The 15,285-nt window shown below is 42.2% G+C and overlaps 1 protein-coding gene across 1 annotated transcript; it reads right to left on the bottom strand.

Moving 5' to 3' along the window:
- Positions 1–12,847: 12,847 nt before the first annotated feature.
- Positions 12,848–13,345, bottom strand: LOC128737389 (S-phase kinase-associated protein 1-like). Its single transcript, XM_053832019.1, has one exon. It carries the CDS (start codon positions 13,343–13,345, stop codon positions 12,848–12,850), a length of 498 nt encoding a protein of 165 aa, XP_053687994.1.
- Positions 13,346–15,285: the final 1,940 nt, after the last annotated feature.

The following is a 15,285-nucleotide window of genomic DNA, read 5'->3' as shown; positions in this document are numbered from 1 at the left end:
GAGCTTTCAATGGGCTCATGTTCCAGTTTTAATTCTCGAAATTGTGCTGAAATATTTTGGTACACAGGGAATGCTAGCGTAAATTTTTAACCGAATCCTAAAAGTATATTCTTATATATGGATGATTTTATACAAATATCAGATCAGAGATCAGAGAAATTGCTTTCCAAAAATCTTCAACAAATATATCGAAGACGGAGTTATGCCAAATCAACCCTACATCTTAAATTTAACTATAGCTAGAGTGTGATAACATCTCTGTACTACATTCTAACGAACCAAAATCAAGACCATATAATTCCCGAAGACAGTTCTTCCCATTAGAGCTTCGACTTCATTAAACAGCTTAATTAGAATTATATAGACACCCCCGAACAAGTACTTTTGCCTTAGCCTTTGCCTTTCCGACACGGCGGCGTGTAGGAATTCCGGATCCCTTATTTACCCCCACAAAAGCCAACACAGCTTTTCTAGAGCAAAACAGACAACAACAAAAAAAAAGATAACAATAAAAATCAACAGATAAAAGCAACCTTCCGCTACCACTGCTGTTGTTGGTGGGCACTACTAGCACTGACTGGGGCACGATTTAATTACCCGCACTTTTGCCGCCGCTCGAAGATAGTGTAGTAGCTTCTTCGGTCCCGTCAGGAATGGCCGCATAATTTTCCGCTCCATTCGCATCCGCTGCCGCCGGATGGACATCAATTTACACATGTTCACCAGTAGGAAGGCTGCACACATGGTCCTTCTTTCCGGCTTATTGACGGGGCAGAACGGACGGACGGACAGTGATTATCTTTATTGTCGGCGTTAATTAGCTTTTCTTCAACCTACTTCTGTGTTCTCCCCGCCGTTCGAAGGGGGTTAGGTTGGGAAAGTTGGGCAGTTCTTGCTTGGTGATAATTTGCTTCGACATGTGTCACCGTCTTCTAAGATCCTTCGTTCCCTTACGGGAGCAATGTGAAAAAAATCTAATTCAATTTTGAGATGCCTTCAGGACGGACGATGAAAAAAAAAGACAACAACACTCGAATGAGCAGCGTACAACAAGATTGTTATCGTTCAATGTCAACACTGTCGCGATTACCTAACTAACTACGGCCCACCCCACCTGTTTGTGTCACGAATTTGCAATTGACTCCCGCCGCCATCGATGCCGATGCGACTGGCGGATTATTGCCGTGCTCCGGTGTCAGCGTGCGTTATAATGGAAGAATTATCGATAATATCTCATTTAAATGCAAACGATGTTTTGATGATTTCAATTTGCACGGCATTCTGCTCCTCCTCCGTGCTGGTGCTGATGCTGAGACTAGATTGAAGGAATGATCCGAGCAACGAGATGAGGAGCAGAAAAAAAATCCTGATGAAAACGGTTCAGATGACAAACGATGAGCTAGTGAAGAAAAATAATCATAATTGGATGAACATTACGGATTTTCTTTTTCTAAGGATTCATCAAAACATTTCCACTGGGAAAGAGTGCCACCGCGGGGCGGGGGAAAAGCGCAGAGTTTGAATACATGCCAATCAGGACACCACAACTGGATCACGTTCAATGGCAAGAAGGCGAATAAAAAGTTTATTGAATTACCAGCACGTATGCGTATGCTGCTGCTGCTGCTGAGGCAGCGAAATTAGAGCGACATTGTCGATTCGTCAATAATTATATCACTTTCTGGTTATGGTTATGGGGGAAAATACTGTTCTTAAATTCTGCTCGCCTCGTCTAAAAAGTAAATTCTAATTTTCGCATCCTCAGATCGATTGCTCCCGATGCACACAGCTTCCTTCCAAGTAATTCGAAATCGATTTTCTTAACTTTCCATAATCCGCCGACCGGGCCTAGCGGTGAAAGAGTCATCTACCGGCAGGCAGACTGTGGCTCATTTCCTTCGCTGCACGGACGATAATCACATGCACCCGGGCGAGGGTTGGGTTGGGACTTGGGCTTGGCACTTGGCTCTGCTGCCTGCCCTGGCCGATCGATAGCCAACTGGCTGCGTGGCTGGGAACGGAGATAGGGAACCATAAATTACTCATCACACAAAAGCGGAGACGCAGAGGGGGGTGAAAAACTTCGGCATCTTTAGCCCACTTTTAGAAAGTCTGCCGCCGCTGCCGTCGTCGTCATCGAGAGAGGTGTATGCGATAATACGAGGCTGGTCACCCCACCAGAAGGACCAGAGCAGAAAGTTTGTTTTGCCAAGAACAACTCCTATTTGAAAAGTTGGAAACCTAGTTATTCTTTTTTTTATTTTTTGTTTTCTTTACGATAAGAGCCGGCTCATCATTCGCGGCAGACGGCAACGAACGGCGGCTAAGTTTTTAATTTGATGGACGAAGTTTGTCACGAGTGCACTGCACGGCCTTGAACAATTGGTCAAAGTCCTGGACTTGGTTTGCCGCTGAAGGAGAAAGTAAATACAGCCAGCTGAATTTGGATGAGATTCGGTGCTGTTCAAGTTTCAATCTGTCATCTTTAATCCACACAATTATGGCCGAAATATTGTACACATTTCCATCAAACCCTTCTCTTCGGAATTAGAACTGAGATTTGGTTCCAATTTGCGTCCTGTACCCTTTGTCCTTTTCCCATTCAGAATTGAGTACATCTACGTGACGGATGGCAAATAGCGAAAGGAACGAAAGAAGAAAAAAAACCATAAATAAACAGCAATTTTCCAAAAGTCAAATCATCCCCAGCAGCCGTCACACCGACCGACGATGATCATCGGACAACGCATCTGTAGAGTAGAGCTGTAATAAATATTCATATTTGCAAACCAGCAAAACCCCAACGAGAAACCAGCAGCAGCAGTAGCATGGAATAGATTCCCCCGAAGGGCAGCCAAACCACTAGCTAGTGCACCAACCACAAAACCGTACCCACCTATTGCCGGACCATAAATTTCAATTTTCAGATTCAATCTTTTCCGCATCATCGACGGTGAAGAATCTCTCGTGAGACACTCACGTGGTCCCCACCTACCTACCTACCTACCTACCTACGGTCGCTTCGGTTCCGATTACGTATGGAAATCCGATAACAAATCTGAATGGAAAGGAAATTTGACAGTTTCCGTCGTCCAGCTGGCGACCCGACAATCAAACCCCTTCAAGAGTTTCTGAGCACCGGAGGAGTACGGCTTGGGGTAAATCTGAACTGACCAACACTTTGGTTCGGCCCGACCGAATTGACGAATCTTCCGGGATATATTCAATTGCAAAGTTTTTTTTTTCTTCTTTCGAGAGTCTCTTGAGAATCAACCGGCACCGCCGCCGGGACTGGGAACTGCGGTTCCGGTGTGATAGGCATTTATTGTTTGTCGATTTTGACTTTTTGGAGTGATTTTTATTCGCCCCCGGAAGCTGCGCCTTATTTCAATCACTTTAGATTGGTAGGATGAATTATTCCAAGAGGCACTAATGGAAGGCTGCCTGTGATTATGTAATAATGATGGCTTAAAATTTGTTTTTTTTTCGGAAAAAGTTTCAAACTAAGATTCGTGCTAGAAGAAATGCCCTTTAACCTTGCCTTTTGCTTTTGCTTCCTGATAGCCACGTCGTCCCTCCTCTACTAACTACCGCATGCCTCCTCTGTTTGCCTTTCTATTTGCCTATCTTCTTACCGCTTTTCTGAACGAATCCGCTTGGTATCCCTTATGCAGGGCCTTCTTCACTGTCTCGGAATTTTCGGCTTTCATTCTCGGAGTCGTCAGTCGCGTACGCTATAAGGCAACACTGATAAATCTGCTTTACTAGCTACCTAATCCTGTTGTGGACATATATCCAAAAGAAAAAAACAGACTCGGTGGTTTTAATCACGAGACTTGCCGCAGCAGCTGTCGGCAACGCACTGCTTGCTTCTATCGCACTGACCGAGCAGATAACAGTCTATCTTCTCGGCGGTAGAAACAAAGAGCAGTTATACAAAAATAATATCGTCGCAGGGGAAGTACGTCGTGCGTACACGGGAAACAGTAGAATTGAGAGAATTAAACAAAATTAGATATTAGACTACCTAATAGAACGGACGGCAGTAGTTTAGTGAGTAAAACTTTTGGGTACCATCCGAAAGATCGTGGGTGCGAGCCCCACCTGTCAGTGCACTACCCGATATATTTCTGGTCTATATCAAAATTTTCCAGTTCATCCAATTAATCATTCTTCGCACAGATCGCGCATTCTTCGCACTTCTTCCATTTCCAAAGTATTTTACATCATGACCCAGTAAATTCATAGCGTAGAAATTATTTGACGAATTGGAAAAATTGAGGACATCAATTTTGTCAATTCGTCAAATAATTTCTTTTAAGTCTGCCAAAAATATGCAAAAAGGCTTTGGATTCATCAAACTGGCGAAATATGGCTCCTGGCAAAATATGGATTCTCGACCCTATACGAGTAAATAAAAAAAAATACAGTAGCCTTTCCAAGCGATGAAGGGTAGAAGAAAACTTTAAAACCAGCTATCAAAAAGACCAAAGTTATGATATGGTAATCGATACCAGCACAAGGATGGCAAAAAGCTGTCATTTTACAAAGCGATTCACATCCAGACACATACTAACTTGATAGGCGAAAGCGTAACTCTACGCTGATGTATCGATTTGATTATCTCATTAACCCTATCGAACGATCACTCTCATGCACGCTAAAATTTAATGCGCATATGCTGCAAGCCAACGGAGACTGCTGAAATTTTATTGATTATTAAATGGGATATTTTAACCGCCCGGTTACCGTCTAGGTACGATGCTGGTCAAACAAGCCAGTCGTCGAATGTTCAAATCTCGGCTAAGCGGTGCTGCCAGATAGAGTCAGCAGGATTTTGCACTAGCCCCGTAACTGTTGCGTACTCTAACAGCCGACCGCGAAGTCTGTCGATAAAGAAGGGTCAAGTCCTAGAAAGACGTTTAATCCCAAGGCTTTGCTTTACATGGGATATTTTATTATGGTCACTATAAACCAATCACTCAGGATGATCTAACAGTAAAACTTTTCTGCTCACGGATGTATTTTCAAGACAACAAAGCTGACGGACTGATTTAACTTTTTACCAGAGCGAACAGCGAAAAGCTTTATTAAATTATGACGGTAGTTGTCAAGCAGCGAAAACTTATTCGGTTTTAATACTGCTTTCAGCATAGCATCATCCCAAGCAGCACTTGCAACATCTTCCATGTTGCTATTAAGTCTTGTTCAAATTGCAAAAAACTTCACCGGTTACAGTATTGAAACACGCAACAAATAAGCAACTTCATGTTATTAATATGTTGAATTCAGGTTATCCAATACTTATACTGGCTGTCACAAATATATTAGTCTATATCTAGTAACATGAAACTTCATCGCAACATCGTGTTATTATAATGCCATTGCTAAACAATAATGTCACATGATGTTGCATCATGTTGATTACGGTATATTGTTAAATGAAATGTAACCAAACATCATATACCGCCATATTTTTATGAAAAAATATTTTTCAGCGAAGGAATGTTTTTATTTTAACAATAATTGCACGAACATTCATCAGGAATCCATGGCATTTACTAAAATATTATTTGATTACAGTATCTAGTTCGACTTTACACCGCATTTTTCCATCGTAAACGAATTCTTAATCTGGCTGGGTTAATTCTTTAAACTTGAAAATTAATAAATTAACAACTTTCACGAGGCGCATCAAATAATACAAAGCAAAATTATATTTTGCACGGTAAATTTTGAATGGCATGGAGATTAGCTCACAATAGGCCCAAAAAACTGAAGTCGCATTAAGGATATTAATGTACATAATTTTCGTCTTGGAGACCAGAGAGTAAATCCCGGTTCCCGCTAAATATAATTCGTGGTGAAGTTGTTCATAATTGTTTGGTTTTTGTGCGAGGAAAAAAGAGAAGAAAGTATTTTTGTTTTTGTTTTCACAACGCGGCATAGGATTTCGTGGGAGTGCGAACAGGCTTAAAGTCTCTTTCAGTATCGTAGTCGCGAATGGATAGATAACGCGCATTGATGTTCCATAAAACATCTGTGTAACAATTGGTTGCATATAGGCTCCACCTCTTGCGCTTTTTCAATCACGTAACAGTTCGATAAAGGTGACTGATGCGAACTTTTACCATATTTGAATGTTTCAATTATAGTTGCGTAACCCTTCATGCAACAAATGGTGCTGCTTGGGATACGACTACTTGAGCTTATAACCTAATTTTTAAAGTGGTTATAAAAACCTTGTGAAGTGTGGAAGTGGAGCTTCCTAGCTTTATTAGCGGTTTTATGAGATTAGTCATGAAAACAACTAGAGGAACGTAATAAAACTTAGAATTGTTACTTGCGAACTGAAAGTAATGAAAGATGTTTTATAGTATCCCTAGGGTGGGACGCAAAACGAAAATATGAAGGAGACGAAGGTCGAGACACTTATTAGGCTTGTAGCTCGTTGCTTTTAACCAAAACTGAGAGATCCGCTGGTTGAACTAGGCCATATTGGGTGCCAATTATAACCGGATTCGAACCCAATTTTTCTACCAGGCACTTCAATCCTTGAATCACAGAAGTTTAGAGGATTGGCCATCCTAGGCCAGTAATTGGCATCCAATTAATCCGGTTCAACCTGCGACCCTCTCCTATTTTAACAAAACGCAAAAAAACTACGAATCTAGTAGGTGCTGCTTCAATGGAACTCCCTGTTATCATAGACAAACACATGAATTCCACATTCATGCACAACTTGTGATAGATAGATCATTAACGTGAAGTGAAAACAGTAACGGGCCAAGCATTGATCCCCAAGTAACACACAAAACAAGTTAGAAAATAATCTTCATGGAAAGTAGTCCTTTAAGAGTACTATAAACGTACTTTGAAAACATGTGTTGCTATTATTAAGTAGAGGGAGTGGGTTTATCGACTGTAAATTATTAGTCTTTGATGGTTTTTCGGCTTTTCAGTCAAGTGGATGTAGCAAACGATTGTTTTGCCTTTACATATCCGACGTGATCGGTGATTTATTTCATCTTTTAATTCTTAGAAAAAGGTGAAATAAATCACCGAAACGTCGGATATGTAAAGGCAAAACACTCGTTTGCTACATCATATTGACTGAAAAGCCGAAAAACCATCAAAGGTTTTAAGATGTTTTGTGATAACATGAATTTTTTTGACAGCTGATATCAAATGAATAATGTTTGTTTTTCTCAACATGTCAACACGAAGTTTTTATTATGTACAAGTTGTAGCTTATGCTATAATAACGTTTTAAAATTGTATGAAATAACCTGATACATACTTCTTTCAATTGTTTTTCATTAGACTTACTTTTTTTGCGCTTTTCTGGTAATAGAGAAGTTCTGATGTATGTAATGTTACACTATTCTATAACAAGCTCTGTTGCTTGGGTCCTTGTGGTACACGTGAAGTAACAGGTTCAGAAAGAGGGTTTATTTACACCAACCCACAATGGGCAAAAACGAGCTCGTAATCCCAAGAATTAGAAGCCGGAATCTTGCAAGATACCTATTCTTACATGAAAAAAATACAAGAAACTGATTGATGATGGTTTCATCCTGCGCAGACTTTGGGAAGTGGTCCATTTTGCCCTATTTTTCCCAAAGATTATGTTAAAAGTTAATTAAACAGTATAAAAACTTATTTGCAGCCCGTGAAACAAACTCAAATAGCTTCCAAATTTTGTCGAAACATCAGAAGAATCAAATTCCATCCATTTTATACTGTGCGAAATGCAAGAATAGTCCATTTCTCCCAAATCACTCCCATATACATAGATAATCTAATTAAAGCGATTAAAACTAACTCAAAGGTAAAAACAGTGTGCAAAAAAATGTGTAGTTTATCATACTGAATAACTTTGGAGAACAGTTGAAAGCAATAAATTCATTGGATGCGGAGCTATTGAGCAAAATTGATTTTTATGTGTACTTTTTAAATAAATCATTATATCTCGCAACAAGCAAAAGATAGATAGTTACTATATTCAGCAAAGTTGCTCATTTTAGTGTGTTCTATAATTTTTCCGAAGAAAAAATCTTTTTTTGAACGTATTCAAAAAAACAAAAAATTGTATCACCCTGATAGATGAATATAAGATCACCTTGCTAGTTTGAAAAGATGCACTGTATTTTATTGATAAACTTCTTCAAAGACACCATCGTGGAAAAATTACGATTTTTTTTACGCAAAAGCAAATGAACGTGTTTTTGTCTATCTAAGAGAGAATCAGGCAAAACGAACCGATTGTGAATTCATCTCTGTACTAAATCGATGACAAAATTTGACAAAATGACAGTTTTGACAAAATTTGGAAGCTATTTGGGTATGTTTCACGGGCGGCAAATAAGTTTTAAGACTGTTTAATTAGCTTTTAATTTGATTTTTGGGTAAAATAGGGCAAAATGAACCACTTACCGAAGTTTGCGCAGGGTGAAACCATCACCAATCAATTTCTTGCATTTTTTACGTAAGAATAGATATCTTGTAAGATTCCAAACCAGCGGCTTCTAATTCTTGGGATTACGAACTCGTTTTTGCCCATTGTGCAACCCTTTGAAATTGATAGGAATTTTATCAAGTCCAACTGCATTAGATTTGATGCGGTAAATTTCATTTATAATACGGTAATCTTCAGCTGGATCAAAACTGAAGCATTCCATAGTATTAATCAAACTGAGTTGCTGCAGCAGTTAGCACCAATCAAGCAGTTTGAGGTGGCATCAAATAAGTGCTAAGAATATCATTCCTCTTTTGGAGATCAAAAAAGTAATACCTTGGGTTTAAAGGTCTCGTTTTAAGCAGCTTCATTTTTAAGCTATCAACCGAACTTTGAAGTTGCCTTGAGTTCGCTGCATTGAACTCTAAGCAGCTTCGACAGAAACCTGAGAAACCAAAATAAGATAAGTTCTGTTTTTATCTTTCTACCTTCTACTAACTAAACTTCTATACCTACTGTTGGATTTGAACCCATTCGTTATGCATTAATGCGTAAAATGTATCCATGAGGTACTCACAATACTTCTTGAAGCATTTAGTTCTTCTTATACTTGACACACACTACTAATCAGCAAGAAAGTTCCCTTCTTCTTCTTCTTCTTCTTCAGCAGCATAGAGCCGGGGTGGCTCGTGCTGTTTCAAGCACTCGTCTCCATTCAACTCGGTCTTGGGCCACTCGTCGCCAATTTCCTAGTCGTCTCAGAAGTCGCACATCGCTCTCGACCTGGTCGAGCCATCGTGCACGTTGGGCCCCCCTGTTCCTGGTGCCGGTGGGGTTGTTGAAGAGGACTATTTTCGCAGCACAGTCGTCCGGCATCCTTACGACGTGTCCGGCCCACCGTAGCCTGCTAACTTTCGCTAGATGTACGATGGGAGTCTCCCCAAGCAGTGCCTGTAGCTCGTGATTCATACGCCTCCGCCACTCTCCGCTTTCAGTTTGTACTCCGCCAAATATCGTCCGCAGCACTTTCCGCTCAAACACGGCAAGGGCGCGTATGTCCTCCGTAAGCAGCGTCACGGCTTCAAGTCCATAAAGAACTACCGGTCTAATAATGGTTTTGTACATTGTTAGCTTCGTGCGGCGGCGTATGCTTCCTGATCGTAGCGTTTTACGAAGGGCAAAGTAGGCCCGATTTCCCGCTTGGATGCGCCGCTGGATCTCCTTACTAGTGTTGTTGTCCGCGGTCACCAGCGATCCCAAATACACGAACTCTTCTACCACTTCTAGTTCGTCGCCGTCAACGGTTACCGTCCGTGGGAGGCGCACATTTGTTTCCTTTGAGCCTCTTCCTTTCATGTATTTGGTCTTCGACGCATTTATTTTTAGCCCAATTCTCCTAGACTCCGCTTTCAGTCTGGCGTAGATTGCCTCCGCCGTCGCAAAGTTCCTGGCTATGATATCAAAGTCATCTGCAAAGCCTAGAAGTTGGCTGCTCTTGGTAAAAATCGTGCCTCTCGTTTCGATGCCCGCTCGTCGGATCACCCCCTCAAGAGCGATGTTGAACAGCATGCAGGATAGACCGTCACCTTGTCTCAACCCTCGTCGCGTCTCGAAGGGACTCGAGAGTGTCCCAGAGATGCGTACAAAACACATCACTCGATCCAATGTAGCTCTGATCAGTCGCGTCAGTTTGTCCGGAAAACCGTATTCGTGCATTATCTGCCATAGCTTGTCTCGATCGACTGTATCGTATGCTGCTTTGAAATCAATAAAGATGTGATGCGTGGGCACGTTGTACTCCCGACATTTCTGCAAGATCTGTCGGATAGTAAAAATTTGGTCCGTAGTTGCGCGAGCCCCCATGAAACCCGCCTGATAATTCCCTACGAAACCTTGTGCTATCGGTGACAGCCGGCGTAACAGGATCTGGGAGAGTACCTTGTAGGCGGCATTTATCAGCGTAATACCGCGATAGTTGCAGCAGTCTAGCCGATCACCCTTTTTGTAGATGGGACAAACCACTCCTTCCATCCATTCCTCCGGTAACTTTTCCTCCTCCCAAATCCTCGAAATAACCCAGTGTAGAGCCTTTGCTAGCGTTTCTCCACCATGTTTATAAAGCTCTGCCGGTAGGCGGTCCTTCCCAGCGGCTTTATTGGTCTTCAGCAACCTGATTTCTCGTTTGACTTCTTGGAGATCAGGTGCTAGGACATCACTATCTTCCATGGGCGCTCCTAGGTTAATTTCCGTTCCGCCTCCTTCTGCGACTTCGCCATTGAGGTGTTCATCGAAGAACTGCTTCCACCTGTCGACCACCTCGCGCTCGTTTGTAATTAGATTCCCTCCCTCGTCCCTACACATGTCAGGTTTCGGTGTGTAGCCCTTCCGAGTTTGGTTCACCTTCTCATAAAACTTGCGCGTGTCATTAGCTCGGAATAGTTGCTCCAATTCTTCACGATCTCTGTCCTCCTTTTGGCGCTTTTTTCTCCTCAGGATCGTGGCAAAAAAGTTCCACGGAACTGAATTTGAACTAATTGTGAACTTTGAAGTTCGCCCGTCAAGTAGAATCCGAACTTTTGGTTGTTTGGGCTACCTTCTTCCGCGGAGTTAAACGGAATACATCGGAGAGGCCGCTACCGCGATACTAAGTGCATACCTCCGGAATCTGCGTAATGATTGGTTCGATGGAGAATGCCAACAAGCGGTGAAGCAAACACCTCAATGGTAGACGTAAAGTAGACCTCAAAGTAGACGGAATAGATCAATAGTTCAAAATAATGGACGCAGTGGTGAGAGTACCCGACAGAAGAAGAAAGAAGAAGATGGAATAGATGTTAACGTAAGAATGCCCATGGGAGATAGTATGTATCTCCAAGAAATCAAACGAGAAAGCGGGTTACCTAAGACCAACAAATTCGCCAGTAGGGATCGCCATCCACTTTAAGCTTTACAAGCATGGCCGAGAAATGCTGGCAACGGCTTTACACAATTAATTATCAAGCGGGCTTCGTGGGATTCACGACTTTGCATAACTTGTAGAAATGTCGGGACTACAATATGCATCACACGCATCACATCTTTATTGATTTCAAAGCAGCATACGATACAGTTGCTCGAGTCCCTCTATGGCAGATAATACTCGAACACAGCTTTCCGGACAAACTGATGCTATTATTGGAACGAATGTTGTGTTTCGTACGCATCTCGGGACACTCGTAAGTTTCTTCGAGACGTGGCGAGCGTTGAGATATGATGACTTCTCCTGCATGCTATTCAACATCGCTCTTGAGACGGTGATCCGACGAGCGGGCTTTGAAACAGGAGGCACGAGATACTCCAAAGGTAGCCGACTTTAGAATCTCTAGACAAGTACTGACATCATGTTAGATCTGTTTTCGTTCGTTTCCAAGTTCTGACAGATGTAGTTTACCAGCTGTTTCGGATTGTGAGGCATGTTGTTGGCTTTTAGTCATCTTCTCATTGGTGTTAAATTTTCATTGACGTAGCTTCTCTTATCTGATCCGATTTAAAACCAATTTGAGATGAGGTGAACGGTCAGATCCGCAAATACCTTCCGAAAACGTCATTTCGTTGATTGAAAATTGCTAATTGAAACAATACAAGACTGCTTGCTGCCTCCTTCACGTGGCAGCATTCTAGAAAAAGGTCGAGCGTCAACTATCGAGATAGCAACATCAGCATATCATAATAATCATCATCAACAGTAAAAGTAATGCAGCAAGTCTCCATTTAATAAATAGAGTACATCACTGACTTGCGATAAGGTCGTTTTCATTTGCATTTTCGTTAATACAATCATCATGGATCATTCACCGCAGCAACGTCCTTTTTGATCAAATCCATTCCTTTACAAGGTCGCTCCGAAAAGCCGTACAAGCTTGTTTAGTTTTCTTCTGCAGTCTGTTTGACATCAACAATCACCACAAACCTGTTCTGCTTATCACTTTTTGGCATTCTGTTGTTCTCTTTGCTTCGAGACCTCAAGTGACTCATTCACTCAAAACTGATACGAACAACTGTGTATAAACAATGCAACAAAAACCGAGAAAGCCCAGACAAAAGGTTCAAATAGTTACAGATTTTATGTTTAACAAGTAAAGCTCTGTAAATAACTGTTTTGAACGGTAGTTTTTTACAATCGATGGAGGGAACAGTAGAAGAAAGTAATGAAACAAAGGTGTTGATAGTGTCTCCAGGGCGAGACAAGGCCTAAAGGGGAGAGAGTGGAAAATCTGCTTTTGCCACCTGTTTGTCAAAACTTAAGACACTACTCAGTTGCTTTTCTTTCAATGAGTAACTAAACACTGTGTTAATTAAAAATTTAAATGTAATATTTATTCAGAACTAAACTTTTCTTCCAGGTTAAACTCACTTCTCTTCGCACCACTCATTTTCTCTGCGGATCTGTTCCTCCTGCTCCGGTGTAAAATCATTTTTAATGTTAAATAACTTTCGAATCTCCTCCGGAGTTTTACCTTTGATCATGTTCGCAACCGTTTTGCAACAGGTATCCAACAGAGCCCCGATATCCAGATAGTTGGCCGCCAAAATCAGTTCGAACAGAGTGCTCTGCTCGACGCCAAGAAAATCCCGGTCCCACTGGCAGATATCGTCGGTCCGTCTCTCCCTGTTTTCATCGTCGTCGTCGTCAATCGGCACTGGATCGTCCTTGTGCTGGGTGGCCCACTCTAGCACCTTCCGAAGTATGGCTGCGTTCACGTTCGGCAGCGGAACGGATTCCTCGTTGGTGAAATCCAGTCCCAGATTCTCGATCATGGTTTTCAACGTTCCGGAACATTTCACGATTTCAACCGACGTATCGAACGACTCTCCGTCCGACGATTGCAGCCTAATTGGGGTGGTCATTGTTTCAGCTTATCTGTTTTGGTTGTCTTTCTTGTCAACAACAACACGAGATAACACGAGAACTGCAACTATGTCTGCCCGCCGGCCGTATCAACGAAACTAATGCACTTCACCCCGGAACGGTGTCCGCTTTTATGCAGCTCAAGATTAATCTAGCCCATGTCCAACCTTTCCTTCTTTTGCCAATCAAATGGGAACTCTGTATTGGTGTCAATGAAAATTTCTTTGATGATTACGTAGAACACAGTATTTGTATTGTAAGTATTTGTGAAGTAGGAATAATTCTTCTGATTGCTTTCCTCGTTTTTGCCACAGTGTTTAGGAATTTCCATTGAATTGAAATATTAGTTCAATTAAATCAAACTTATTTCAATTTAAAAGTAAATTTTCATAACATTTCAGTTCACAATCAGTCTAGTTTCACTTATATTCTAGTCCAGCTTTAACTCAGCTTAGGTTAATTTCTAGTCACTTTCAAGACAGCTGCAGTTCAGATTCAGTACAGTTTTAGTTCAGAAGTAAAAAAATATGAGAATACATATTATCCCCAGTCCAGAAGCTTGATTTCATTTGCCATCATAATTAAGTCTCAGCATTTCGCTTTTCAATGCATAAATAAATTAAAATTTCTCCTCTTCCTCCTCAGTGGGACCAAAAGACCTATGAAAACGGCAGCTCCGGTCCGGTGATGACCGAACCATATGTAACCTCGTGACTACATACGAAAATGTACTTCCACGCACACATCCGCTTCTTTCCGTGTGTCCCAACCAGGGCACTCGCTCTTCGAGGGACTAGCCACAAGCGCAAAAATGGAAAGATCCGGAAATACAGCCTCCACACACGCACCGACGGAAGCGGAAAGCCAAAACTTCGGGGAAAAACGTCATCAGCCAAACCGCACACCGTTACTATACTCTACTACTTTACCTTGTAACCGGTCGGAGTGAAACCTGACCGCCGCCGCCCGCGCCCGCAAAAGACAAGCTCTTCTATACCTGCTCCCAACCAGCAGCGTAAACGACGAGCGACCAGAGGAAAAACGCTTACTTCCGGACGTCCCGAGGACAAACCCAACCGGCGCGGCGCGACGGAACGGAGCAGGCCGCAAACAAAATTGTATTAAACTCAGTCTCAATTAAATTTAATGCTAAATTTAATCTTTTTACTATTTCATATAATTTATACGCTTGTTCGCTTCTGAACACGGCTCGGCAGGGCACACACGGGCGCTCCAGGAACTGACTTCCGGAAAGGCAGCAACGTTCGAGTAGGCAGCCGGCTGCCCCTGCCTGGTTTAGTTTCAAGAGGATCAATGTTTTATTCCCATATAATGTAATCTGGCTCTGGGAAGGCACCTTTGCCCGAGTGTGCGGCGCGCTCGGGTTACTAACTTCGCAGCACTAATTCGAAGCTAAATAGGCAGAGGGCGGGATAGTCACTCTAACCGCACACGGCAGAAACGGCAGCGTCGAAAGGTGAGAGCTGATAAATCTGAAGCTAAACGAAAAGAGCATCTATAAATCTGCCTTCGTCGTCGTCGACTGGCGCTGGTTGGGAAATTGCCTCCGAAAAACTCGATACCGAAAAACGGAAGCGATGCTATAGGGTGCTTGCGATTGCAATTGACTTGAGAAAATTCTCCCTTAAGAGGCCACCCTTATAGGTTAGGTGGAAATCATAACATCCAGCTCTGCTTGAAGACTAGAGTGAATGTCTGTAGTCTGTACAGAGGTTAGAGTTTAGAGAGAGACTAAAACAGCCGCAGCGCAGCCTACGACAACGCAAACGAAGATGAGTTTTATCTTTCTTTAACACATCAGTACCTCACATAATCACCTCCACAGTTGAAACACGACGCAGGGAACGGGGGGAGGGGGAACCGACAGCTAAATGTTTAATACAATTTCAACAACCAATTGGCTTTTGTTGGCTCAAAA

The sequence above is a fragment of the Sabethes cyaneus genome, chromosome 1 (assembly GCF_943734655.1).
Source record: "Sabethes cyaneus chromosome 1, idSabCyanKW18_F2, whole genome shotgun sequence".
In the NCBI taxonomy this organism is placed as follows: domain Eukaryota; kingdom Metazoa; phylum Arthropoda; class Insecta; order Diptera; family Culicidae; genus Sabethes; species Sabethes cyaneus.
Note: the sequence above shows the minus strand (reverse complement) of the source record. Positions and strands in the feature narration are given on the sequence as shown.

Bases quoted from the DNA above. Each gene is read 5' to 3' on its own strand.
- LOC128737389 (XM_053832019.1), bottom strand. From the start codon at position 13,345: ATGACCACCCCAATTAGGCTGCAATCGTCGGACGGAGAGTCGTTCGAT.